The sequence below is a fragment of the Parasteatoda tepidariorum genome, chromosome 10, assembly GCF_043381705.1.
Source record: "Parasteatoda tepidariorum isolate YZ-2023 chromosome 10, CAS_Ptep_4.0, whole genome shotgun sequence".
Classification (NCBI taxonomy): Eukaryota; Metazoa; Arthropoda; class Arachnida; order Araneae; family Theridiidae; genus Parasteatoda; species Parasteatoda tepidariorum.
In genome coordinates this window covers 48564117-48591742 of record NC_092213.1, presented here as the reverse complement: position 1 = coordinate 48591742, position 27626 = coordinate 48564117, and the positions used below count along the sequence as shown (strand labels likewise).

At 28.0% G+C, this 27626-nt stretch overlaps 1 protein-coding gene across 1 annotated transcript in view; it reads left to right on the top strand.

The window, feature by feature from the left end:
- Window positions 1-27626, top strand: part of LOC107447634 (acylamino-acid-releasing enzyme) — a gene marked incomplete in the record, with an annotated part of 40028 nt that overhangs the window by 7738 nt on the left and 4664 nt on the right. The window contains 15 exon segments of the mRNA XM_043039536.2: window positions 4583-4726; window positions 6568-6659; window positions 7103-7143; window positions 9811-9935; window positions 11919-11976; window positions 14178-14272; window positions 16199-16277; window positions 17454-17542; window positions 17692-17812; window positions 20766-20843; window positions 20938-21018; window positions 21913-22001; window positions 22247-22357; window positions 22948-22996; window positions 24384-24414. Coding sequence (XP_042895470.1) covers window positions 4583-4726; window positions 6568-6659; window positions 7103-7143; window positions 9811-9935; window positions 11919-11976; window positions 14178-14272; window positions 16199-16277; window positions 17454-17542; window positions 17692-17812; window positions 20766-20843; window positions 20938-21018; window positions 21913-22001; window positions 22247-22357; window positions 22948-22996; window positions 24384-24414 — 1283 coding nt within the window.

Here is a 27626-nt window from a genome sequence, read left to right as displayed (position 1 = left end):
TTTTCTTTTTGTTAAGTAAGAATGACACTAATCATGTGGCATCTGTCGAAGCATTGGAGGACATTAAAAGGTTAACACAAGCAGAACTTATTACAACCGAACTATTTTTTAAGTAACGCAACGTGATAAGAGTAAATTGTAGAAGGCGTTAATTGTTACTAAATTGTTACAGAAAAACTGTATTCCATTGTTGTCGATACATTTTTATTGGCTGGAAAGTATGGTTTTTTTGATTTCTAAATTAAGAGCATAGAAGGATCGTTTTTATTACTATTAGAATAATGTAATTCTACGTTATATTTTAATTATTATTTTTTGGCGCAAATTACATTAATATACTATTATGAATTACGATTAAAGAGATTCGTTAAATGGTTTAGAACTTCACTTTCAGTTTCGTGCGCAAAGTGATGAAAATAAAAATTTTATTTTAAATACATCCGTCCATTTGGTAAGCAAAAATTTTAAATTACTGTTGTAAACTCACCAAATTTGTTATAAAAATAAACTTTTAAATTTAAATGTTATTTAAAAAAAATGATTACTTGGAAAAATGATCTGCGTTCACTTATAGATCTTAATACTAGTATCATAAGAGGAATATTTGGATATGCGAAGTGGAGACACAAGTGTTCATGTACATATATTTTTAGTTGAATAATTTCAACTGTTTTATGCCAAGAAATAGCAATTATTGAGCAGCAATCATCGGGGTCGGTGAGGGTCAGCAAACTAGTCATGGAAGAAGAAAAAGAAAAACCATTTTGCATCTATTATTCAGCAAGGTTATGAAGAGAATTACACACTTTCAATTTGCCTATCATTTCAAGTAAAATATACGTATCTACTCTCTCTCTCTCTGGTATATATATATATCAGGGGTCTGTCTAGGTTTTTTTTTAGTTGTACCCATTTTGTGAAAATGTAGACATAATTTGTGAAAGTTAAAAATTATATTAAAAAATCAACACAAAAATCTGAATTTATCATTTCTCAAGGGATACGAAAATAAAATTTTGAGAAAAAGTATTTTGTGGAAGTTTTTCCTAAAGTTGAATTTGTGAAGGCAACGCTAAACGGTAATAAATTTGACCTGGACAAACCCCTGTATACATATATATGTGGTGCCAGTTCCTGTACACTGAAAGCCGTAAGCTAGAAGTTAAGTCCCGCCAGTCAATGTAAGCCGCAAGCTGATCCCTGTACGCATGACTAGGACGCAATGGGAATTTCCCTAAGACATTAGAGAACTAATCGAAAAAGACGTATATGGACTCCAAAGAGGAGTTATGATTATGAAAGATCGTAACGACGAACTCTTACTCATTAATTTTTTTATGTTATTTATGTGATTGTTAATCGTCTGTATTTATGTAAATTTCTTTTCAATATATGTTTTTGTTAAAGATCAGTGCCTCTTTTTATTTTCAAAGACGACCACTCTTGCTATCCCCACAAATATATATATATATAACAGTCGGACTTCTCTTTAGCGAACTTCCATTTTGCAAATTTCTCTATTTTACGAATTTTTTTGAGGAACCAAGAACATTTTGGAAATTTCTGTGTAAAATAACTTCCAAATAGTGCAGTGAATTTTCTATTTAATGAACTTTTCATTGAGATCTACTTTCCCTATTTTCCGAAATATTTCTTAACATTTCAAATTTGTTAATGCATTTTATGGGGGAAATGACCTTGAATTAATTTTCTAAGCTGTTGCTTTATGTAATGTATTACTGTTTTCTCTAAAAATTATCTTAGAGAAAGCAGTAAATTCCCTTTCCCTTTTTGTTTGTATTTCAAACGAAAAACTCAGTTCAAATTAACGAATTTTATCCGTAGCAATTAAACTTAAGAACGCATGTGGTAATGTATGTTTAAAATTACTTTTATAATAAATGCAACTATAATTTTATACATAAATTCTGATTTTTTATACTTTTATGCTTTTTTTAGTTGAAAATGTGTATAGCATGATAGTGCAACACTGTATAATGTTTTGCTATATTCTTGCTTTCCATGCAAATTTCTTTTGTGGTTAGGATTTATGAAATAAATAGTAGATACTAGTTTACAAGATAAAAGTGCATCAATTGCTATTTAAATTATGTCTAGTGTTTATGAATTTAAAACCTGTTTTGTGTTGCTTAAGTATTTTAAAAGGTGATTTTCTATTTAACGAACTTATTATCTGGATTTAGCAACTTCATTAAATAGAGGTCCGACTGTATATGTGTATATATACATGTATATATTTATTTATTTAAATTTATTTTTAGTATTAAAATTTAAAAATTTTGATTGAAAGTAGTAGTCTTCACATTTCTAGATGCCTGCACAATAAAACATTATTCAAATGAAACATATAGAATTAGAAAGTAAGATTTATTTAAACATCTTAAGAGGATTTTTGAGCAATGCCTTTAATCTCCTCATTTCTAAGTGCCACAGTTGTGTAGGTATAATGTAAAATTAAACTATATTAAAACGGACAAAAAATAGTGACAAATGTTAAGTTGTTAGGAACAAAATTTGTAACAACAAATTTTTTTATTTATTTCTTTAATATTAGGTAAGTTCTTTAATATTATTTTAAGTTATTCGTTATCCTAGGTGCATTGCAAAGTCGTGACGGTTCTGATTGTTTTACTTCTTTTTAAAATATATCTATTATTCAATAAAATAAAGGATTTAATGCTGGAAGAAGGTGGTGAATAGTTTTAATAGCTTAAATAAACTTTTTTAAAAATATTAGTGATTTAAAAAGGTTCAATATCCTTTTTGTGTTTACATTTCATTCTTTTTCATTTAAAAAATAATAATTTATAAATTTAAGGACTACTCTGATTTTATTTGATTTTAATCTATGCAATTTTAAAATTTACTATTAAATTTGACTCTAAATTGTGTAAATATAAACACAGATCTGTGTAATTGTGTTTGACTCTAATAAAAAAATTTGTTAAAGCAAATCGTGCTATTTTTTTTTACTCAGTTTTAAAGTATCATTATTACTATTTTTTTAGCAAATTGAACTCATGTCATATTATGAATAAACAATTATCTTATGCAATAATTTGTGATTTTAACACATAGCTTAAAAATGTAGCATTATGATAAAGTTGTGCATATTCTCATGTTTCCTATGCCTTAACATTTGTACTAAACAGCTGTAATAAAAGTTTCTAACTTAGCCATGGAGAACAATTGCAAAATGTTATAATCTCATATTCCTTAATAATTACTGTAGATTCTAGGAATAATTTCCTTACGTAGATTTCAGTACAAAAAGATAAAGCTTTTGGGAGCATATTACCTGAGCATTTTATTATTTCCCTCTTAACTTAGCCAAGTATCACAACCTGCTTCTTTTATTTTTAAAAACATCCTTAGTTTAATTGTGCAGGAGGAAAAGCGTAAGTGTAAATATTCTAGGCGATGAATTTTGAACCAAACCTACTTCAGAATATGGAAATGGGAGAGTGGAAAATTGTGCTGCCTTGTTCAACTTGATGGTACGTTATACTTTAAAGAAGAAGAAATAAGGAGAAGAAAAGGAAAAACCAAGCATGTTGTTGAAAAAGAGGAAAAAAACATCTAAATCAACTTAGCTTTACAAAAATATTAAAGGTTCAATAATCAGTAATAGAAGTTTTATATGAGTTGTTTGTTTCTCTTTCTCTCTCTTTTTTAAAAAAAAAAATGAAGTTTAATTTGATTAACATGGTTTTATTTATCTGAACTGTTCAACATCAGATTATGGAGATGGGAGAGTGGAAAGTTTTACTTCATTCTTCAACATGACAAAACACATTAATCTTTATTGTAAAAAGAAGTAAATAAGAAAAATGAAAAACTAAACATGTAATAAAAAAAGAAAAGAAAAATCTCCTGAATCAACTTAGCTTTACAAAAATAAAGGTACACAAAATCAGTGATTGAAGTTCTACTGTATCGGTTGTTTATTTTTCTCTTTTTTTCAAAAAAATGTTTATTTTTATCAGCAGGGTTTTATTTATCTGAACTGAATCGACATCAGATTACAGAGATGGGAAAGTGGAAAGTTGTGCTTCATTATTCAACATGACAAAGCACATTAATCTTTATAAAAAGGAGGAAATAAGTAGAAGAAAAGGAGAAACTAAATGTGTAATAGAAAAGAAGAAAACTTCTGAATCAACTTTGCTTTACAAAAATATTGAAGGTACAAATAATCAGTAATTAAAGTTCTACTGTATCAGTTGTTTGCTCTCTCTCTCTCTTTTTTTTTTTTTTTTTGGAAAAATGTTTATTTTTATTAATTTGGTTTTATTTATTTGAACTGAGGGAGAGTGGAAACTTATGCTACATTATTCAACATAAACAGCACATTAATTTTTAATATTAAGAGGAGGAAATATGGAGAAGAAAAGGAAAAACAAAGCATGTAGTAAAAAAAGAAGAAGAAAAAAAACTTCTGAATCAACTTATATTTGCGTACAAAAATTAAAGTTCAAATAATCAGTAATTTAAGTTTGTTTTTCTCTTTTTCTTAAAAAAATTTTTTTATTTCTATTTACATGGTTTTATTTATTTGTAGGGATCTGAATATGCGTATAGAGAAGAATGGGGTGAAGATCTCGTTGGTAGTCATCATTCTGTAGCCATAATCTTAGACTTGAAAACTGCTACTACAGAAATTATATCATCAGACAAATTATATAATGAGCTTAGCATTGGAGAGGTAAATTTATAACTTCTAATCAATTAATTTATATCTAAAGTTGTCATTTAACCGAGAAGCAGTCATGTTTTCTTTTCAACGTGTTAACAGTAGTTTAATTCTAGTAACTGACTATAATATATTTTAAATCTAAAATTTTAATTGTATAAGACGTGCAACAATATTTCTAGTTATATTCTATAGGTATAATATGAACCAAGCTTTGTTACAATGTTTCCAATAGAACTCTTAATAGAACATACATGTTTGCTAATTCGATTTTTAAGAACCAGTACATATGTATTGGTACATACCAATTGAATTCTATCACTGGTTATATAATTCTTCCTTTTTATTATTTTTTTATAAATAACACATACTCTTGATTGCAATGGATAAAATTTTTTTAACTTTCATTTATACAAATTCTTGATACTTGAATTTGGGATTGGGGATTTCAAAACTGAAATTAGTTTTGCTCTTTTTGTTGAAATGTGCAAGCTTAAAAACCTTATATGTAAAACAGGAGTCATAAAAATACTGCGACAAACTTCTACAAGAGTTAAGGCACATCGCCAGGATTAAAATTGCACAAGAACTTATTCCCGGAAATGTCATTGTATGCGGCTAGGGTGTTTCTCTATTCTCTGACCTGTTCAAAAGCATAGGAAGAAACAGATTATAATAGGGAAGCTCCCATAACAGAATTACGACATTTCTGGACGATTATACGACCTGTACGATTTTAATCCTGATTATCTGCCCCAACTCCTAAGACATTACATGTCACAACATTTACATTACCATTTGTTAAATATAGTGTTTTTAAACTTGTACATTTCGACAAAAAAATAGACTAAAAATATCTTCTTTTTTTTTTATTAAAAAAAATGCAGTTTGGAAGGAAAAATTGAGTGCATATTTGAAATCAGTGCCTTGAAAAATATCTAGGATCCATTAAAGAATCTCATACAACAGAAAATGAAAAAAAAATTTTTTTCTCAGGTGTTATCTATGTATGAATAGACCATTCTGACTTAGTGAAAAATTAAACATACGAAGAAAAAAAATATTTACAAAGTCTGAAAACAAATATGGGTCTGATGTAAATTTTTTTTTTTTTACTGTGCTGCTACATTAGAATGAGTATGGTTGCTGATACCAGTTGAAGGATCTCTCATATGTACAGTTGGATCCCATTGTTGGTCAAGTGATCTCATAATTTCAGTAAACTGTTTTTTTTTTTTTTTTCCTCAACCCCTATTTCTCTATAATATACTAGATGCAATGCTCTTCTGATTATCTGTGTGTGAGTTGCCCCTGAGTAATTTTGGCTAAAATTTAAGGAAAATTAAATGTAAGGAAAAAACTATAAAAAATAAAAAAGAAATATGGGTTTAATATGAGCTTTGTTTTGTTACAATGCTGGCATTCAAAATGATTAAGTGATTTGCATTTTAATGAGACAAAATAATTGCACAATGCGGGAATGTAACATTTTTATATATATATATATACTTTTCGTGCAATTAACTCAGTAAATCTGGAGTTTCTTTTCTTCTTTTTTTTAAAGAAAGTTGGTAAAATTTTGTTTTTATAATAGTTTTTTTAAATCATTTTCAATTAATTTATGAACTGACTAATTTTCATCTGTCCAAGTTTGCAAAGAATTTCATTCTCCTTACATAGCTAAAAACTTTATCATTGAATAAAACACAGAAAAACTAGAACTTTTTGTAGGAAAAATAACAGGTAAAATGATTTTGAGTAATTGCACGTTTCATTATGGAATATTGCTATATTCTTTTTCAGCAGATATTTTCTTAAAATAGTTAATCTTAATAATAATTTACATTATATAGGCAATTTGGGGGCCTGGTGATGAAACTGTCATTTTTGTCGGCTATAAAGAATTTCCCAGGAGACTAGGTCTTCGATCTTGTACAAACCGCAGGTAAGCATATATATCCTTTCCATCTTATAAATAGCTTTGAATAAGGTATTCTAAACTGTACATTTTATTAAAAATTTATTATATTTACTTCTTAAACACTTTAAGTAATAGGTTTATAATAAGCTTACACATAATTGTATTAATTTATGGAATATTAATTATAAATATGTATATTTGCATTGATTTAGGAGTTGAAGTAAGTTAAACCGATTCTTAGTTATTATGCATTCATCAGTTGTATAATATTACATTGTGAAAGCTTTTTCAAATGCTGCTTTCTATATTTTTAACAAAAAAAATTTTTTAAACTAAAAATTTTATATTCTATACTCATACACTTTAGGCTTCTGGTAGAATTCTCTCTTATTATTTAATCTACATGTATTAAATCAAAATTTTGAAAAAATTTTACTTTTTATAATTTTTTTATTTCCATATTTTAGCTCAGCTATTTACGTTTATAATCGTCAAACTAAAGAAATAGGTAAGTTTGTCTTCTATGAACTTTCCTTTTTAACATTAATAATTTTATGTCTATTCATTATCAAAGACATTTTAATTCTCTTTATTTGGTTTATTATCTTATTCTTCAATTGATCAATTTAAATTCGACTTGAGATTGCATGAAATTCTATTTGGAAAGGTTAATGTGTTTTTGATTTCTACTCCTCTAATTGATTAGTTGCCTTACACCCTTTAAATTGAATAATTAATGCTTGTTGATTCATGTTTTTGAAATTTATTTTACAAGGAAACAGTTCCCGCAATTAGCATTTTAACTTAGTATTTGCAGTTAATGACTTTTTCAAACAAAACATAATTATGAAAGAAAAATTGTTCTCAAATTTGTGATCCTCAGGAATCTGAATATGTTAATGTTTCTTTTTAACATATTAAATCAATCTTTCCAGTGCATTTTATTTTTAACTTTAGTATCTGTTGTTGATATTATTATATTATGGTTGATATGTAGTTGATATTAATTATAATTTTTGGAAAAAAAATTCAAAAATTATTGATAATAATTGATTATTTCTGATAATAATTGTATACATAAATTGTCTTTATTAATATATTTTATTAAATTATCAAACAACTAATAAGTTAACTGCAATTAAAAAAAGTTTTATTTCGAATCATTAGTTTAAATTGCAGGGTTTTTTTTTCGAACTTTGATTCTTACTGTACTATTTTGTATGGTATCATATTAAAACATATAAATTTTAAACTCATTATCTGCTAATTTTCAAATTGAAGTTAAAAGGATTTTAATCAAATTTAAATGAATTTCTTTGAATAAATAATCAAAAATTTAGATTTTTTTTCTTCATGTTTATGTTTTATACAAGCCATAAAATAGCATATGGTTTAAAAGCATCCCCTAAATAGCTTTTTCTTCTTCATATAAATTATATATATTAAGGTCCTATATAATAATATCTTATCATAAATAATTATAAGGAATCTTAAGATATGTGTTGTAAAGCTTAAGTCTTAGTTTGAGTCCTGAATCAGTAAAACATTATAAAAATAAATATACAGTCAAACCCCGCTATAGTGAACATGGTTTATAGTGAACTCCCGGATATAGTGAACCAAATGTTCGGTCCCTTGCCTTGCTATACACGCATAATGTCATTTTTTGTGGATATAGTGAACCAAAAAAGTGAGGAAGTTGGATATAATGAACTTTTTTCTGTCTTCGACTGATTTTTTTCTTCATTTTTTTGATATTTTCAGGGAATATAAACTATCCAAATCTGAAGTTTGTAACATATGGAAAAATAGGCAATTAATAATTTCTGCTCATGAAAAAAATTTAGATGTCAGAATAAGTTGAGAAAAGCAGATCACAAGGATGATGAAGAAGCATTACTGAAGTGGTTCACCATTCGAAAAAGCCGCAATTTTCCTGTATCTGGACAAATGTGGATGAATTTGCTAAATGTTTTTATGAGACTACTTTCATGTGCTCGAATGGCTGGTTAGACAGGTTTAAAAAACGGAATAACAGAAATTCAGGAATAATTATCTGAGAATCGGGAAGTGTTTCCATAACTGATGTTGAGGATTGCTCATCAGCTAAAGATTACAAATTTTTTTTTTTAAGCAAGACGAGTAATGAAAAATAACACATTTTTTGCTACTACATAATATTTTTCAGTCATTTATTTGAATAATGTGCAATAAAAGGGAGGAGTTTGGGAACCATTAGGCAAATTATCTGCGTAACGGATATAGTGAACCGAAATTTCGGTCCCTTGAAGGCTCACTATAGCTTATCTGAACTGATATAGTGAAGCTGTTACAGATACAATTAATAGATTTGGGATGGATTAAATTTAAATGCAAATGTTTTTTTCTGGAAATTACTGTTAAAGCCAATAGAATAATGGATATTAACAAGTTTGCATTCTTTATTTTGGCAAGTTTTAAAGAATGGTATGTAGCCTTGGTTACTGAGTCGCCTCACTATTTATTTTTCGTTTACAACAAAATTTTCATTCCATTATACAAGCTTTATGATATCTTATTGTACTTCATACTATAAAATTAATAATTTAAAAAAAAAAATACACAATTTTGAAAAATCTTGTTGCCAAAATTTTAATCTATTAAATAGAAATGCCTTATATATTTTTCTTATTATCATAATTAAATGTACCATATCAATGATTTCAGATTATTTTCTTGAAGAAAACAGTGATTTCCTATGAAGTCCCTAGGAAAATCATAAAACTCTAATTGTAACTGTCCAGCCTTTTTTTAACCTTTTTTTTAAAAACTGAAATTTTAATTGCAGTTCATTTACTTGACTTATAAATTTGTTATTTTTTCCTTAGACCTGACATTGTTTAAATCTTAGATAAGGTATGCTTTTTTTCAAATTTGAAATCCCTTTGTGTATGAACTTAATACTTTTATTTATTCAATAATTAGCACAACTCTTTTGTTTTGAACTTCATATTTTGAGTTCAAAACAATAAAAAATCAAAATTTATTTTATCCCCAATTCTCTTATCACACATATCAAAGTTCAACTTTAATATTATTATAATTTTGGAAATCTTTTTTAATGAAATATCAATAGAATAAAAAACATATTACTTAGCACAAACTAATGCATAATGTTACGCATAATTGGTTTCAGACTGCATCACTGGAGAAAGTAATGTCTCTGTCCGAAACCCCCGATTCAGCTTGGACTTCAAATCTTTATTTTATTTGGAAAATAAAGTTGGTGGTCCTCATTTCAGTGGATCAAAGCTTAAAAAGGTATAATTATTTCTTATTGTTTCTTTCTTTAAAGGGAAGCACCAGGGCAGGTTCTTTAAAGGGAACTTAGTTTGTTATTTGTTCATAAGTTTTTTTTCACATGAATTTAATAGTTGTGTAGCCCTTTTTTGCTGATGCTTGGTTATTATGCAAAATTAGACATTTTTCAGCTTCTTAAAGTGACACTGCTGGTGCAAAATTTTGTTTTTTACCTTTTTATAATAACTTACATCATCAGCATTGGCTCTACAGCCTTATGTAGGCCCAAGTTTTCTTCAAACGGTGACCCTTTTTACAGATATTGACTTTAAATTTTTAAGGTGTTGTTTTCCAACATCGTTTCAAAATCTTTCCTCTCGAAGACTGACAAGACTTTTCCTTCCTTTTCCATCAAAATGTCACCATCTTGTTTGAAGCACAAATGAAGAAAGCTTTTAACAGCACCTTAAATAGTTGAATTTTAGCCCATCTATTAACTGAGATTTTGAAAAATCTTAAACCAAAAAAAAAAAAAAAAAACANAAAAATTCAATCGGTGACTTGCTACAATGACCCTGTTTCTTAATTCCGGATAATTATTTTGATTGTCTACCTCAGATTTGAAAAAGTCATAATTGTTTTTACAAATATATATTTAAGATATAGCCTCAAACATTTCTAAAGAGTTTTTATTCTTACTCCAGTACATATACTGATTTTATGTAGATCATGATCTTATTTAAAGAAATAATTCTTTAATCATTTTATTGCCTGTGTTTTGATTATAAGATAAATTTATTGATTTTGCCATGTCACATAAAAAATGGTTTAAAACGATTTCTCATTAATGTCTGTGTATTCTTATTTTACAAAAGCATATTATAACACTGAGTTAAAATGAGCTTATACAATCTTTAAATGGTGCTTTCTTAAAACTATTCTTGTTTTCCAAAATATTTTTGATAACTTTCCTCTAGGAGACGGACAAGACTTTTTCTTCCTTCTTCATCAAAATATCTCCGTCTCTTTTGAAGCACAAATTAAGGTGATTTTAACAGTATCTTGTATTGTAGTATTTTAGTCCATCTTTTCATCAAATGAGATTTAAATAAAGATCTTACACCAGAAAGAAATCAATCAATGATTTTCTGCAATGAATCTTTTCCTTATTTCTGGATAATTATTTTGATTGCCTACCTCAGATTTAAAAAAGTTGTAAATTTAATTTTTTTACAGATATAAATTTAAAAGATATGGCCTAAAGCGTTTCTAGAGCGTTTTCCTTCTTACACCTTACGTACTAAGCTTACACAGATCATGATTTTATTAAAAGAAATAATTTTTTAATACATTTTTTGCCTGTATTTTGCTTATAAGGCATATTTTGCTGTATAACATTAAAAAAAATTTCATAACAATTTCTCATTTATGTCTGTGCGTTCTTATTTGACAAAGGCATATTATAGCCTTGGATTGAAGTAAGCTCTTGCAATCTTTAGTGTTTTCTCAAAACAATGTTTTTCATAATTGCTGGCATAATAACATCAATTTGCATTTTATATAAATTTTAAAGTATATATATTACTAATTTAGCTACCAGTGCACACAGATTTATGTTTTTTATTATGTATGTAGTTTTTTAATTTTTTTTTGCAGAAAGCCATAAACTTTTTGTTTATCTATTAATAAAATGCTTTAAAAAACGCACAACATGTAACAGAAACAATATTAGTAAAGGTATTGTATATACTGTAAATGTTTAATCAAATAATTTGAAATCTGAAGATATGTCAATAAATATGAAAATTCTTAAAAAAATGTTTCCTGATATGTATACTATAAAATTATTTTTTAAACAAATTACAATAAATGAATTTTTTTGAAAATCTAATAGTGGTTTGCAGTTTTCAATGCAGAATTTATAATTTGAATTTTTGTTTTTTGTCCAATATAAATATATTATGTATAGTCTTTAAAAAGCAGCTGATTTTTTTTTTCTTTCAGTATGATTGGGAAAGTAAACAAATTTCTACTGTGATAGACCTTGTTGATAGCCCTGGAAGTAAGAATGTATATTTCATTTACTGAGGCAACTTAAATAACTTAAATTTTATTTATAATTTATCTTAAGTTCTAAAACTTTTATGTTTGTTAAGTCAAGTTTCGTATAGTTAAATGCATCTCTTGATAATAATTCATGGGTGTCTATTTAAATTTTTATTCTGATGTTGAAATATTACATCCTGTATTGGAGGACATCCAGCATATAAGAGATGGTGGTTCTATATTTATGTATAGTAACTCTCAATTTTCCGTGCTTTTATTGGTGTTGCTTTATCTATCAGTATTATCTTCATGTGTTCTTAATTGATACACTACTTGTATTATTCTATTAGAATTATTATTTTCTCCGGAAATTACAGTTGGCGCTCGATATAATGACCTCTCATTGTCCAAACGAAAGCGAGAGTTATAACCTGAGATCTCTCTATATATAAAATTAGTGCAAATATTTACTTATATTTTATGAATACTGTACTTATTTTGACAAAAACATGCTACATTTTAAATAACATTAGAAAACTGACTATTATTCAGTTATTTTATCTCAATAAAATATAAGTATTTTTTAATATAGTGCATTTAGTACAGCGGTTTTAGTAAAGGTTAAAAATACTTTAAAATGTTTCAAATAACATCATTTAATGTTACTTAAACTTTAGCCAATCATTCAGTGCTTTTTCTAGATTTGAATTTTTACTTCACAAGAGTGATAGCATGAATTGCTATTCTATTTTTAATTATTCAAGCAAAGTGCTTTTTGAAATTTTGAATAATTTAGCCATTTGTGATTTTGATGTTTTTCTTCAATCCACTTTCTTTAAAAATTTTAATATCCACTCTAAGCATGTAACATCACAAAGGTTAGGAGCAGCTATTTTCTCTAAATTACATACTTGCAGAGAACTAAGCAAAACTAAAATCCAGAAGAATGCAATTAATACTACATGTTTTAACTTCAAAATAAACCACCTCTTACAACACTTCACAGAAAGAGAGAATACAATTTTCAAACATGAAAACTATTGAACCCTTTGAAAAGAAATTTTAAAAGGTTTTAATTGTATAGGAAACCCTGATTTCTAAATGATGGGGCCAATATATACTTTCAATTTTTAATAATGGTAAATAATCCATATTTTAGAATTTTCTTTTGCCCTAAATTACACCCAAGACCTCCCAGGTTAGGAATCTCAGTCACTCTTTCTTCATTCATCTTAAAATTTTAGATGCCTCATGTTCATTGATTTGCATCCATAAAAGAAACAGAGGTTTGAATAGTTTTCTTGAGACTTGTCAAAGGTAAAATGTTAATTTTTAAAGTGTGGAAATTTCTAACTCCTGTTTTTAGAATGATTATCTGGGAATTGAAAAAAAATTTAACATAATTTTGGTCACCATAGTGGAATGAACAGCTCAGACATTTTAATGAGAGTTAGAATTACATTGCATACTTGGAACAACGAACGGGGCTACAGCGATCTTTAATGAAAGGGTCGTAGTAATGGTAAGTCATACTGAAGAGCATAGACTTTACAATCAAACTCGGGAAATAGTTTACAAAGTATGAACCCTTCTTTCACCAGGATTATAACTTTCTATCCAAACTTCTTGATATTTTTTTGTCTACGTTAGACAAAGAACTTAATGGAAAAAGGATGTGACGTGTTTTAAAAAATTGAGTTTTCTATAATTTCAGATGAAGACAGTTTGATCTTTATAATAAACATTATAGATTTATTTGGTCAAGTCATTAACTTTCGGAGATCTCGGTGAATGAAGGTACTGACTATCTTTGAATATTTTTGGTGTGGACGAACCTTCCAAGTGCATTTGGCAATAGTTGATGAGTAACAGTAGAAAAGTAACAGTATCTGCATATTATAACATCAAAAGTGCATATGCAATCACGCAAATAGTTTAAATGAATTTTAAGGATTTTCAGATTCTGTTGATTAGAAGATAATAGACAAAAAATAAATACATATTCTTAATTCACTTTTATCGCTGTGGTAACTAAAATTTGTGTAATGCACATTATCCACTCAGCTCTCCCATTTATTGTATCATTAGAATTCCTTGCGTTGAATATGTAATAACATGTGTTTAACACGTTTTACATTGCAACTTTTTCAGCCAAATTTAAAGTTTCTATTTTTATAAAATAATTAGAATGAATTTTAAAGTTTTTTTTTTTTTCAGTTGCAGATTTTCCTGGTTTATATGTAACTTCAGTGCCTCAAAGATGTTGGTTTAAAAATAATTTATTTTTAACTAGTCAATGGCGAAGCTTTCTTGTGAGTACAAAACCTATATTTAAAATAAAAATATATTCTTTTTGTCATAATACCTGTATACAAGTGCAATTACTAAGTAAATCTTAATAATTTGAGATTTTATTTCCTATTGCTTCAAACTTTAGATAACAGTTGGAAGTGTCTGTTAAAAAACAAATTTGCATGAATTTTTCTCCTAAAATATTCTAATGGTTATAAAAATAACCATACATTGCTTTTCTTAATATTTAAAATACATTGTTTTTATTTTCAAATCATATAGGTTTTTGTTACTTACATTAGAAGTACAGTAGGGAACCGATTATCCGGAACGATCAGGACCATCGCTATTCCGGATAACTGATTTACAATCAATGAACTGATTTACAATGTACAACTTAAAAAAAAATGTTTGGAAATAATCTTAAAAAGAAGAAAAAACGATTAAATAATACACTAATGATTATTTCCAAAATGATGGTAAGGTAATTACACTAATGATTATTTCCACAATGATGGTAAGGTGACATCTTTCAAAAAAGAAAGAAAAATCCTAAAATCTTATGAGGAAAATCATCATCAAATTAATGTTTTTTAAATTATCTCACATGGTGTGTTTATTTTGTTTATAGTAATTTTTTTGAAATATATTCGATGGATGTATAATATGCAAAATCAGCAGTAATTGAAATGAAGGAAAAAATTTTTTAACATATTGAGAGGCAAAGTTCATGGGAAATTGATACTAGCTAATTCATTTAGGAGAAACATAAAAAAAAACAGGCCGGGATAGCTTGGTTGGTAGGACACTGGCCCCATATCTAAGAGTTCATGGGTTCGATTCCCGCCGGCCGAAAGTAAATGGCGTGTGGCCCCGTGTAGTAAATGGTGACTGATGCACGTTAAATCTGTCGAGTCACAAAGTCCTCCATGTTCCCATAACAAATCAATACCTCTGGGGGTACTGATCCAGGAGTTTCCTTGTCTTCTGGATTGGTTCAAAATTACAAAGCTACCGAGTTGAACATTAGTAGTCATAAACCCGAAATCGGGTCAGCTGTTCTACGATGGATATAAAATAAAATAAAACATGAAAAATCACTTTATTATTATTGATACCAATGATACTTAATTAGTTTTAATTTATGTGTAGTGAAATAAAAAGAAAACGTTTTATGTACATTTATAGAATGAAAATACTTATTTGTTCAGAAGAACCATAAAAAAACATCTTGCTATTATTGACACCAATAATGTTTAACTTAAGTAACGTGTATTAATTTTAACAAAAATAATCTATAGTACTAAAATCAAAGTTAATGGGAAAAGATGCTTATTTGTTTCGCATTTATATAAAATATTAAATGCAAAACCATTGTATTAATTTTAACAAAAATAATCCATAGTACTAAAATCAAAGTTAATGGGAAAAGATGCTTATTTGTTTCGCATTTATATAAAATATTAAATGCAAAACCATTGTATTATTATAATTGTACATTGTAATGTGTATTAATTTTAACAAAAATAATCTATAGTACTAAAATCAAAATTAATGGGAAAAGATGCTTATTTTTTTCACATTTACATAAAATGTTAAATGCAAAACTATTTCTGAAATATTTTATAGATATTTAATTATTATTTCCAATTTAAAAAACTCAAATTATATGTTTTTAATAGTTTACTTGTTTTTTACGTTTTCTTTATTTATTTAATTTTTGCTGGTATTTATTTTCATAAAAACAATTTTCAAAAACAATAAATTTTACTTTGTTGATTCTCTGTCAGCTTTTCAATATTTAATTTTTACACATGCATAATGTTAAAGATAAATTAAACAAAAATAAAAACATTCATTTAATTTATTACCTCCAAATTTTATGTTAACAACAGTTTATTTAAATACTTTTTGTCAATATTTTAATTCAAACATATGTATTCTAGTCCATACTTTGTATTGATACTGATAATGGAACAATCCAAAGAATAGAGCCAAAAGTACTCTCTCACCCAGAAGGTGTGGGTTAGTATCTCTTGCATACCTCCTTTTTCGTGATTAATTTAGATTTTTGTCACACAATTAAAATAGATATTTATGTAATTGTTCTAAGAATTTTATTTTTTCTACTTTTTAAATTGATGTAAATAAGGTTTTAAAAAATTTATTGTACTAATCAATGGTTCTAAAAATTGAAAAAACTATTGAATCATATATGTGGTATTAATACCACATATGAATATTTGTTTATGACATATATATGCACTTATACCTTATTGCATATAACCTTGGCAAATCAGTATACATGTGTTCCCCGTGGCAGAATCAGGGTGACATTGTCGCAGAACATTACAAAGATCTTGCAGAAAGATTTTTCTTTTGAAAAGTAAAAAATTGTAGTTTTTTTTGCACAGAAATTGTCATGTAATTTTTAAATCTTACGTTTAGATAAACACTTTTTGATGCACTAAATTTATGCCGATTCGCATCGTAAATTGATGTAATTTTTTTATTTAATTTTCGGCAGTTACTAATATTATTTTTATATGGTTTTTAAATATTCTTATATATTTCAAACAATATGGAAAATTCGAATTGTGCATTTGAATACTTATTTTTTAAGGCTATGATTCTATCGAAATTTTGGCAGTTATTGCCATTGATTTCTCCATAGTTTTTAAATCCGATATTTTTTTATGCGATATTTATTACAACAACCTTATCTCGAAACGAAACATGCATTTGAGATCTATTTTTGAGGAGTCCAATTCGCGTGATTTTGTTGTCTATCTTTTTTTCGGATTTCATGATATTTATTGTGAAGATTATTTACGAATTGCGAAGAAGGAAATAATGAGTGAGTTTTCCCCCAACGTAAAGCAACAAAAGCATAATATAAGAATGAAAAGGTTTTACATTTTCAATTAAAAATTATAATAATTTTTTGTTGTTGCTGTAAGCACAGCGCTTTTGTTATTTTAAATTAGTAACGTATATGTTTTGCTATTATTAAAAGTATCTCGCAGAAAGATATTAGTGCTAGAGTTTTTCGCAGATGTTAAATATTTGGCAATCAATATCATTATATTAATTGAATATGTTAAATTTTCCATTAATATGTTTAAAATAACAATTTTATAAGCATGAAAAGCAAGTTACTGCTTATACTTCTGTTAATTTTCATAATCTTATTATTTTTAGAAGACTCTTTTGGTACAAGTACAGTTTTCAGCATCAATGAAAATTTCATCCTTGCTGAATTTTCTTCACCTAATATTGAACCTTGTTTGGTATGCTCTTCCAATTTAATTATTGATTATAAATTTTCTTGACTTTCTCTTTGTGATCATAATTATTTTTATATGTTTTTTTGTATATTGATTTATTATTTATCCTGTTGTTTTATACAAATAAATTCAATTAAGAATTTACTATTTAGGTTATTGGCAAAATAAGCAAGGGTGAAAACATTTCTGTTAGTTGGAAATATCTGGATTCTAATAAACCCATAAAGCACCCTGACATTGAATGGAAAGTTGTCCAAATAAATGCTGAAAAAAGTAGGTAAAAAAATATGGGAAATAATTCTTAAATTAGCTTTAAAAATTTTTTGTTTAAAGAACAAAAAATTATTTTGATGATATATTTTCATTAACCCTTTCAGAGGTTGTAGGATTAAAACTGCCCCACTTATTTTAGGCAATAATATAAACCCTTAAAATTTTAACAGTTTTATCTCTTAAGTATGTAATTAACCATTTTTTTCTTTTTTAAAAAATGTTTAAAAAAGAAAATTGCTTTGTTGTGGATTATCTATAACAAAAATAGAAATAGATTAATCTTTCTTTAACCTGAACACCTCCATAAATAAGAATATAATAATTTGTAGGGCAGAAACAGAAAAAAGAGAATAGTTAGCTAAATGATTTAATAGACAAAAAGTGTATACCAGTTAAATAACAGAGTATTTTGCAGATAAAACAGCATACATTCTCAAATCCAAACACAAAAACTAATGATCAAATTGTTCTTAAATCAATAAAAAGTTAAAGAAAATTAGGCCCTAATAATTTTCACATCCTACCACTCTGGAATCTCTACTGGTAATTGTTACAATTCATGAACCAAGATGTTGTAAATAGTGGCATGTCAAAATAAATAGTCACTGGGGTTCAATTTTTGAGGGGGACTAAATCAAAAAAATCAGTTCTCTAAATTTCCCATATAAAAAAAATTATTCTTCAATTTGCTAAACATCTTCTAAAAAATTATAATATCTTTCTTGATTTAACTTTTTATGAGCATAAATTCATGATAATTAATGAAAGTTTTCTTTATTTGTCTGAAATGTTTAGGGGGACTTAAGAGATTTCTAATTATTAAGGAGACATATACTTCACTGTCCCCCAAAAATGAATTCTTTTCTTTATTTCCTGGCCGACATGAACATAAAATAAATATTATTAGCAGCAGCAGTCAGTTGTTTGCTAAAGGTGTCATGGTGGTTAAGGCTCCACAACATTGTGCATAGACCGCTTTTACTTCTCAGATTCTGTTGGTGACCCTGGTAATGAAGTGGCAGATAGCCTAGCTAAAAGGGGTACCTCTGAGGTTGCAACATCTGACTACCTCATTACCTATCAAGAGATTTTCTCTCTGAGGAAATAAAAGCTGCGACAGGCAACTATGGTTAACCCCTCCTGTTCTCCACTGGTTGGGCAGAGAAAGTGGTGGTGCTCTAGAATTTATAGGTAATTGATCGAATCAAACGGCAGTTTCTTGATTCACCAGTGGCCATTTAAAATTCTTAACTTTCAATTTTAGGCTCAAAGTCTTCCCATCATGTTGCAAAAGCAATTTAGAACCAGCTTCCCCCGAACACATCCTCGATATTCTGGAATTTCCCTTAGAAGATATTCTCTTGCAACCAATTTTGACTCATGGATCTGATGTAGCTGAGGCTATAATGGGAATTATTGGAAGCAATTGTTAATCAAGTTTTAAAAGTAAAAATTATATTTTCGTTTTCTTTAAGAAAATGATAATGAGTATTTTCTGCCAAATCAATTAAAAATATAGGATTATTTTTTTTAAAAATGGAATTTATAGAAATAGGACAAAATTTGATGATGATAAAGTGAAAAATAAGTAAAGATATGAATAGAGATTTTTGCAAAAAGATATGAGGTTAGATGTTATTTTTGTTTTGTTTGCCTTAAAAAAAGGGAAAATGAAGAAAATAGATGTATCTTTTTAGAACAAGTAATCAAGTTATTGATATAATATATGTGAATCATTCTCGTTTAAAATGATCTATAAATTTCTGATCATATAAATAGGCTAAAAAATAGGTTCAGTCTTGAAATTTTTTTAGAGTGGCACCCATAAACAACAACATTTTCTCAGATTAGCTGCTACCTATCAGTGTGATACTAGATAGGCTTTAAGCCCCCACTTTGAGCAGATATCTTGTCTTATATTGTTCCTTTGGGGTTTTCTCTCTATCCCTCTGTATGTATGTTTGATTAAATGTTCTATTTACACGCATAGTTATAGAAAACAGTGACTAGGAATTATGCAATAGCAATGTGTAGTTGGAAATTTACAGTTGAAAAAAGTGATTTTCTTTTGCAATTCCTTGCATTAAGAAACTAGTAATGAAGCTTTTAATTTTTTTTATGCATAAAACTGTTGTGGAAATTTAATTTACAAGGTCTGGCTATTAATTTCCAGGACTCATAGAATAATTCAGAAGAAAATAAAATTAAACGCATAGCCATTTAATATTATTCGAAGTAATCCTCATCAGCCGTAATGCACGTCTGTGCTCGGCTGTACAAATTTCGGAAAGAAGTTTTAAAGTCCTCTTTCGGGAATGCTCTTTAATAGTGACGTTACAGTCTTCTTGATGGCTTCGACATCTTGAAATCTTGTCCCCTTCAGCGAATTTTTCAGCTTAGGTAACAGTCTGCGGGTGCTAGGTCTGGAGAGTATGGTGGATGCTGCATCTTAACGACACCATGTTGGGTTAAGAATAGCCTCACAGGCAGCGCAATGTGTGGAGGCGAACTTTTTCAATTGCTTCGGGCGTGCGTAACGACTGCGGCCAACCTGTGTGTGGATCATTTTCCACGCTTTCGCGCAGTCCCGAAAGCTTTTAAACCATTAAAAAGTTCTTGAGCGACATAATGCTTCCTCGTCGTAAACTTGTTTTAACAATTTGTAGGTTTCCGCAGCTGTCTTGCCCAATTTGAAGCAACATTTAATGTTTATTCTTGCTCCATTTTCACTTCGACAACAGGAATTTAAGAGCTACGTTTTAATGCGCCTTTCTACGAGAACCACTTGCATGAGTATGGTGCCGATTGCACTGCACATGCGCAAGAAAGCATTCTTCAATATGCAATCATTAGCGCCATCTTCCGGCTTTTCGTTCTCCTACAGTTACGTCAGTCCTGGAAATTAATAGCCGGACCTTGTATTATGTAATAAGCAATTTTTTTTCTTCTATAGCTGAGCACTGTTTTGAAGCCATTATAACTACACCTGCTAATAAGCAAAATATATCATCAGCTATCATCAGACCACATGGTATATTATACACATTAATATTTTTCAAACAACTTTTTCAACTTCAAATATATAATATTAAATCTGATCAGTATTGTACTTTCATGTATTTCAGGTGGTCCTCACTCCTCTTATACTCCGAATTTCTTAAAAGGCATAGTAGCTTTTACGAAGTTGAATTATGTTAATTGTTTAGGTGAGTTTTTGAGCTATTACCTATTTTTCCAATGGCAATTTATACTCATTGCAATTTACTGTTATTTTTAATCAGAGTTATTTTAAATAAATTGATTATATTTAATAATGTTTTCTTCATTGGTGTACTTTTAAACTCAATATAGCTTATTTCTTACAAGACTTTTAATTCCGAAAGCTTAGAGAATTATAAATTGCAGCTAACTCCCTATTATCTTGCTATATGTCTGTAGTCTTGTGTACATCAATAACTACAATAAATTTAATCTTTAAATTTTTATTTTTTTTAAAATTATTCTCGCATATAAATATTTTGTAAGTAAGAAATTCTGTCTCGTGATATTTAGTGAATTAGTCTGTCCTGTGATATTTTGTGTTTTTGTTTATTTTATTTTATGATAAATTCCTGCTTGACAATGACACATTACTAGTTATTAAAAAATAATTTGTGGTTTAACTCAAATAAATGCAAGGGATATAATTTAGACCATCTTGTGAGTCATTTGTGGAATTTGTTTGTCTAAAGTTATCACTTCAATTAATATTTTTAAATATTTTTAGTATTCTTTCTTTGGGGAATTCTGTTCCTCAGTATTTTGTTTCTCAAAGTAATGATCTTTTGATCTCATAGTATGGCTATAACATGATTTTTTTTTATTCTACGCAACAATAATTTCCTTTGACATTCACGAAATATTTTTAAGAAATTTCAAATTACAAATAAATAAGATGTGGTTTAACACTATAAAACATATACAAGTGACATCTTTTAAGAATTTTGCAAATTTTTTTTCCTTAACCCACTGCGTGAAAAGACCTTATTAATGAAGCTTTGTTACATATTTTAGTATTGTTTTCATGTTCATTGTAAATAAAAATAATTCTCATTTAACAGTTAATTATCGAGGTTCAGTGGGATTTGGGGAAAATAGCATCCATTCTTTACCTGGTAATGTCGGCAAGCACGATGTTGAAGAAGTTCAGGTCAGTTTTTCTTTTCATTTTTATTTCTCCTTTCAAATAATGTTATTTTCTGTTTCATTAACAAAAAGAGTCTTCTTCAATTTGTCTTGAAACAACAAAGCACAATACCATTATTTTTTTATGTAAAAATTAGCTTCAAATATATTGAAATATTTTATGCTATGAAATATTGTTGTAAAAATTTTGAAAATCATTCTTAAATTAACCTTTTTTTGCTGAAATATTTTTAATTCTTTCATATATAGCAAATTGCTGAGTGGATAAAAAATCAATCTGATTTTACAATCAAAAATAGTTTTGTCATTGGTGGCTCACATGGTGGATTTCTTGGTGCACATTTGGTGGGGCAGTATCCAGTATGTTAAGTTATATTTCTATTCTTTTTATTAAAATTATTTGTTTTATTCTTATTTAGTATATATATATATAATATATTATTAAAGTTCACTTTGATCATTGTTATGAGATTTTTTTTTAATAAAGTTACAATGAAATTAAGTTTTTAAACTTCATTGCAACTTTATCATTTGAAAACAAAAATTACTTTTTTCAATATCTAGTTTATCATTTTTTGTTGAAATATTAGAATTGTCACCTTTTCTGATGAATATTTTCGAAAATGCAAACATATTTTCTGATGAATATTTTAAGAAATTTTTATTCCAGGTAGAATTTAATAATAGGTATGTAATAATTGTAAATCAAAAAAGTATTCAAATTAATGTTTTATTTATATATAATATTTAAAATAGTGCTATTTTGTAAAAAAAAAAGTTTATCTTATCTGCTCATGCTTCATAAAATTGTACATTCTATTTTTTTAGATTATATTCATTTACATATATCTTCATTCTCTTTTTTTCTTTTTTCTTTTTTGTAATTTTGTCTTTATATTTTTTGTAATTTATATTTTGTAAAATAAATTGATTTTAATTAATTTTTTTAGGACTTTTATAAAGGTGCTGTTCTTTTGAATCCTGTTGTTGATATTGCAGGTACATCTTTAAAATATTCGAAAAATTAAAGTTTTTATTTTCAAGTTTATATAATATGTAAAGCCATTGCCTAGAGATGGGATGGAAACAGGTTTAAAGAAAAGGAAAGAAGACATCAATCTTTATTTATCCATTATTATCAGAGAGCAATCATCCAAGTTGCACACAATCAAAGTGCTCCAGAATAAAAATTAGGGAAAATCTTGCAAAAAAATCCCGATGTTTTGTTAAATCTTATGGAAACCTGAGTGATTACAATTGGTCCATTAAATAGGTTGAGGGAATAATATGATTCTCCTAGTTCTGTTTAAAGGAAGACTATAAAATGTTAACTTATGCATGCTTGAGATCTAAATATAGAATACAAAAAGAGGAACTGAATAATTAAGTATGAGAAAACGACTAATTGTGAATAATAAATTAAGAAGAAGAATTTAAATTAAGTTATAACATGAAAAGACTACTTGAAGCTTTTTATGTTAAATCTTCCCCCCCTGAAATTTTTAACGACCGCATAAAATATTTTAAAAAATGTATCTATTTGCAATACTTTCCCTGTGTTGGAAGTGCAGTTAACATGAAAAGAATAAAATTTGATATCTTAACATACAATCAATATATAAAAGTAATATGAATTATTAAAAACACACTTTTGTAAACGTGATAAAAATTTAACCAATTTAGTCCACAATTTGCAGCAGATAAATGTTTGTAGGCCTACTTTGCAAATAAATGAATTTTTTTAAAATAAAAAAACTTTTAATAGTTTATCCGTGTCTTTGTCTGTTCAGCTCAAAGTCATTTGTTTACATTTCTTATGATAGTCTTTCACCAATAAATGCATTCCCTACTTCATCCATTTGACTTTCAATGCTTTCACTTAAAATTTCAAATTCCTACTGGCTCTTTAAAGGTGCAATTATTCCAAAATATGAAAAAAGCAGTTGAAAAAAATTCAGTCTGATGTTAGACTTCAGTATTGTTTATTTGTTTAAAAAAAATAACACTGTGATTTTTATTCTAAAGTTTAAGTGCGAAAAATATGTTTAGTTTTCAATAAATTAAGAAGAATTTAAATTAAGCAATAAAGATTAGTTGGGAGCTTTTTAGGTTATATATTAATCCGTTTAGTGTGGCAGATATATTAATATACTTAATTGAACAAAATAAATTAAATCATTGTCATTTGCTTATAAATTAAAAAAAATATGTTTAATTTTGAGAAAAAAAATTTTTTTAATTATTTACTTTTAAAGCTTTCTTGTTTTGTTATCTTATTGTTTTAAATGAATGCAATAAAAGAATTATTTTATCATTGAATAACATTAATTTTTGCTTTAAGTCATGTAATGTTACTGTTTTTAAAATTCTTTTTTACATGTTTTAGGCATGACTGAGACAACTGATATCCCTGATTGGTAAGAAATTTTGGAGAAAGAAAAGTTGCATTTAAATTTAATTTCTGTCTTTTTTTTTCTTCCAATTTAAAAATTTATCATATTAGATTTTTAATTTGTTTTAGATTATACCTTATCATTATCTCTTAGATACTAGAACCTGGTTTGAGGGGCAAAACAAAGTTTCAAAGATAACATTACTTAGTTTAAGTTGAACTGTAGAAAGATGAAGTTTTTATAGAAATTTCCCCTCTTCATCTTTCGTATGTTTTTTGATATTTTAAGCCTTTTGCATGACATTTTAATTTTCTGACCACCTCTCTGATGTGCGTTTTTACATACCTGCATTACTTTTTAAAAAATCTTAGATGTTGGCAATGCTTGATCATACAAACATGCTGTAGTTTTGTATTCTGTTAAAATATTTTTACAGAACTAGCCTGCACATGAGATATTTATCATGGAGGGGTATGCCTCTCATTTGTTTTGAGTTTTTAGGATAAATTTCATTATTTACATTTGAACACATTGTTTACCAGTGACAAGTTAACTAGTCTTTTTACATCCAAAAATTGTTCACCAATGACGAATTATTGCACTTGCATTGTCTAGTTAACTCGTCATTGACGTTTGGGCAGGAAATCAATATTTATAATTTTTTATTTTACACCCATATTCAATTATAAAATAATAGCATTTGCCATGACATAGTTTATGTGTAAAATTGCAGATCAACAAAGTGTAAATCTTACAAATACTCATTTATCAGAATCTTGCAAAATACCAATCAGAAGCATAACAACTAATCAATGTTCAATTTTTTCATCATTTATTTATGTTTCTTTTTATTATTATTTTGAAAGATTTGCTCTTGTTGTAATTTTTGAATATAATCATAATAAGCTGCGGTGAACCAGTTACCTTGCTAAACAGCAGGTTTGGCAAAAGTCATGATTTTATTAAAACAGTTTTTAAAAAATCAGATTTTTTTGTTGTTGTTTAAATCAGATTAGTTTACATTTACCAACCAAAATATCTGATAAGTAGACAGCGGATTATATGCACTAAAAAACAGACAAAATATGCATGCAAATATGCTCTAAAAAATTTGAATATATGCTCTTAAAACTAGAAATATGTATTTAAAATGGAAATTAAAAGTTCAACTTATTTAAATACTACTACCTACTTTTTCCAACAAACACAGCTAAAACATTTTTTTGTTAAAAGGAAGAAAATCAAAATATTTCTTACTTGAATCTACACATTTCTGATGAAAAAGCCTAAAACTGAAGTATGATAAATGAGAGAAGAAAAATCATCGCATTTTCCGGAAAGATTTAATTAAACTGAATAATTTTTGTTGCAATACACAACTAAGTGTTTTTCCAAATTTTCAAGGGTTAATTGATGTCGTCGGTCATCAAAGATCATTTTAAAAGCAGAAAATGACCTCTCCACGTCAACCGATGTTATTGAACAAAACTTGTACAATTTCGTACTCATTGGTTTTACTTTCTCTGGAAGTTCAGTTCCGTTTCCATTAAGAAAATCATTTATCTTCTTCACTGCTGCAAAACCCGAATTTTTGTTTTGAACGAAACACCATTTTTCTTTTACTTTCTTCCCAACTGAGTCTGGAAGAGCATTGATGCACTGTTGAATTTTTTCAATTTCGGATATGGCCTCAGCCAGTGGAAGACCTCGTGTTTCGACCTTTGTTAGTGCTCCACTTAAGAAAAGTGAGTGTCAATTATGGCCAAGTCCTTCTGCAAAGTGATATCCTGTAGTAATTCTTTTGTAACATAAACTGAAGAAGCACAGGAACTGTCAATTGCATCTACAACTGACTTTATTGCATCAAAATTATTAACGTAAAAACGTGCAGCTTCAATCCATGTACCCCACCTAGTTATCACAGGCTGTGGAGGTAAGGGCAAATCAGGATACATTTCTTTATACAATTTTATGCGCACAGGTGCCTTGAGAAAAACTTTCTTGATACTAGAAATCAAATCATTCACAGAGGAGAATACTTCTCGAACAGTCTCAGCCAGTCTGTGAACAGCATAAGCCAGACATGTAATATGAAGCATTCTGGGATAAAAAATTTCCAGTGCTGCTGCAGATTTGACTATATACGGAGCGGCATCACTGACAAAAATCAAAATATCTTTAGAACCATCTCTATCAGGTCATAATAATCTGATAGAATCATTGACAAACCTTGCTATGGTTGAATGATTGACTTTTTCAAGGGCTTTGCTTGCTAGAAGATTTGGTCAAGTAGGAATATTATCCATTTTTCCACAAATAAAATGAGCAATATAGCGACCGTCTCATCGACTTCAATCCATATAGGGCCATCTCCAATATCTCGTCGAATATTATCCAGTACTTCAATATATATCGGTTGAAGGTAGTTCTTTCTTAAAGTCGATTCATCGGGAATGATCTGATTGGTACAATATTTTTTTAAAAACTGTCTTAAGGTAGGATTATTTAACTTTTTAAAAGGAATATTGCTGCTTACTAAGGCTTTGCATAAATCACTAGAAAAATCACTTTCCTTTTTAGCTGCTTGAACAGGAATAGTTAATAAACTTTGAACAAATCCTTTTGTATTCTGCTTTTTCTTCGCGGAGTGAGCATTAGTCTTTATATGTTGATCTTTTTGGTACTTTTTTCACAGGAAATATGTTTTTGATAAATCACACAAAATACTATTTCCCCATCGGTCGTAAAGTCCTTCCCATAGTCCGAAATCCATGTCTTCATTAAATTTGATTTAGTCGACTTAATTTTTGGCATATTATAAAATTCCGCAGTCAAAAATAACATTCAAAGCTTCACTAACTACGTATTCAACTGATAGATGTCGAAACTATCTATCTATCGGATGGACTATCGAAATATGTTAGAATAGCAGCTCTCTCCGAAAATGTATTCACTCCACCTTTTAACTAATCAATCACAGGAAAGGGAGGTCATTTTCTACCTACCACAGAAGCCTTATTTTTCCCACACAGATTGACAATTATTTATTCCAGGAAAAGACATCCCTTCATAGAATATCTGACCATCCCTTTCTGAGGTTTCTATGACGAATGTCTGTTTGGGTGGGCCCTTTGTACCCCCCTTTCCGACACACACCTCATTTCTACATCTTTTTCACGTGATTGCAATCACCCCCAGCAACATCAATCCAGCTGACCCTTTCAGGTGATAAAGAA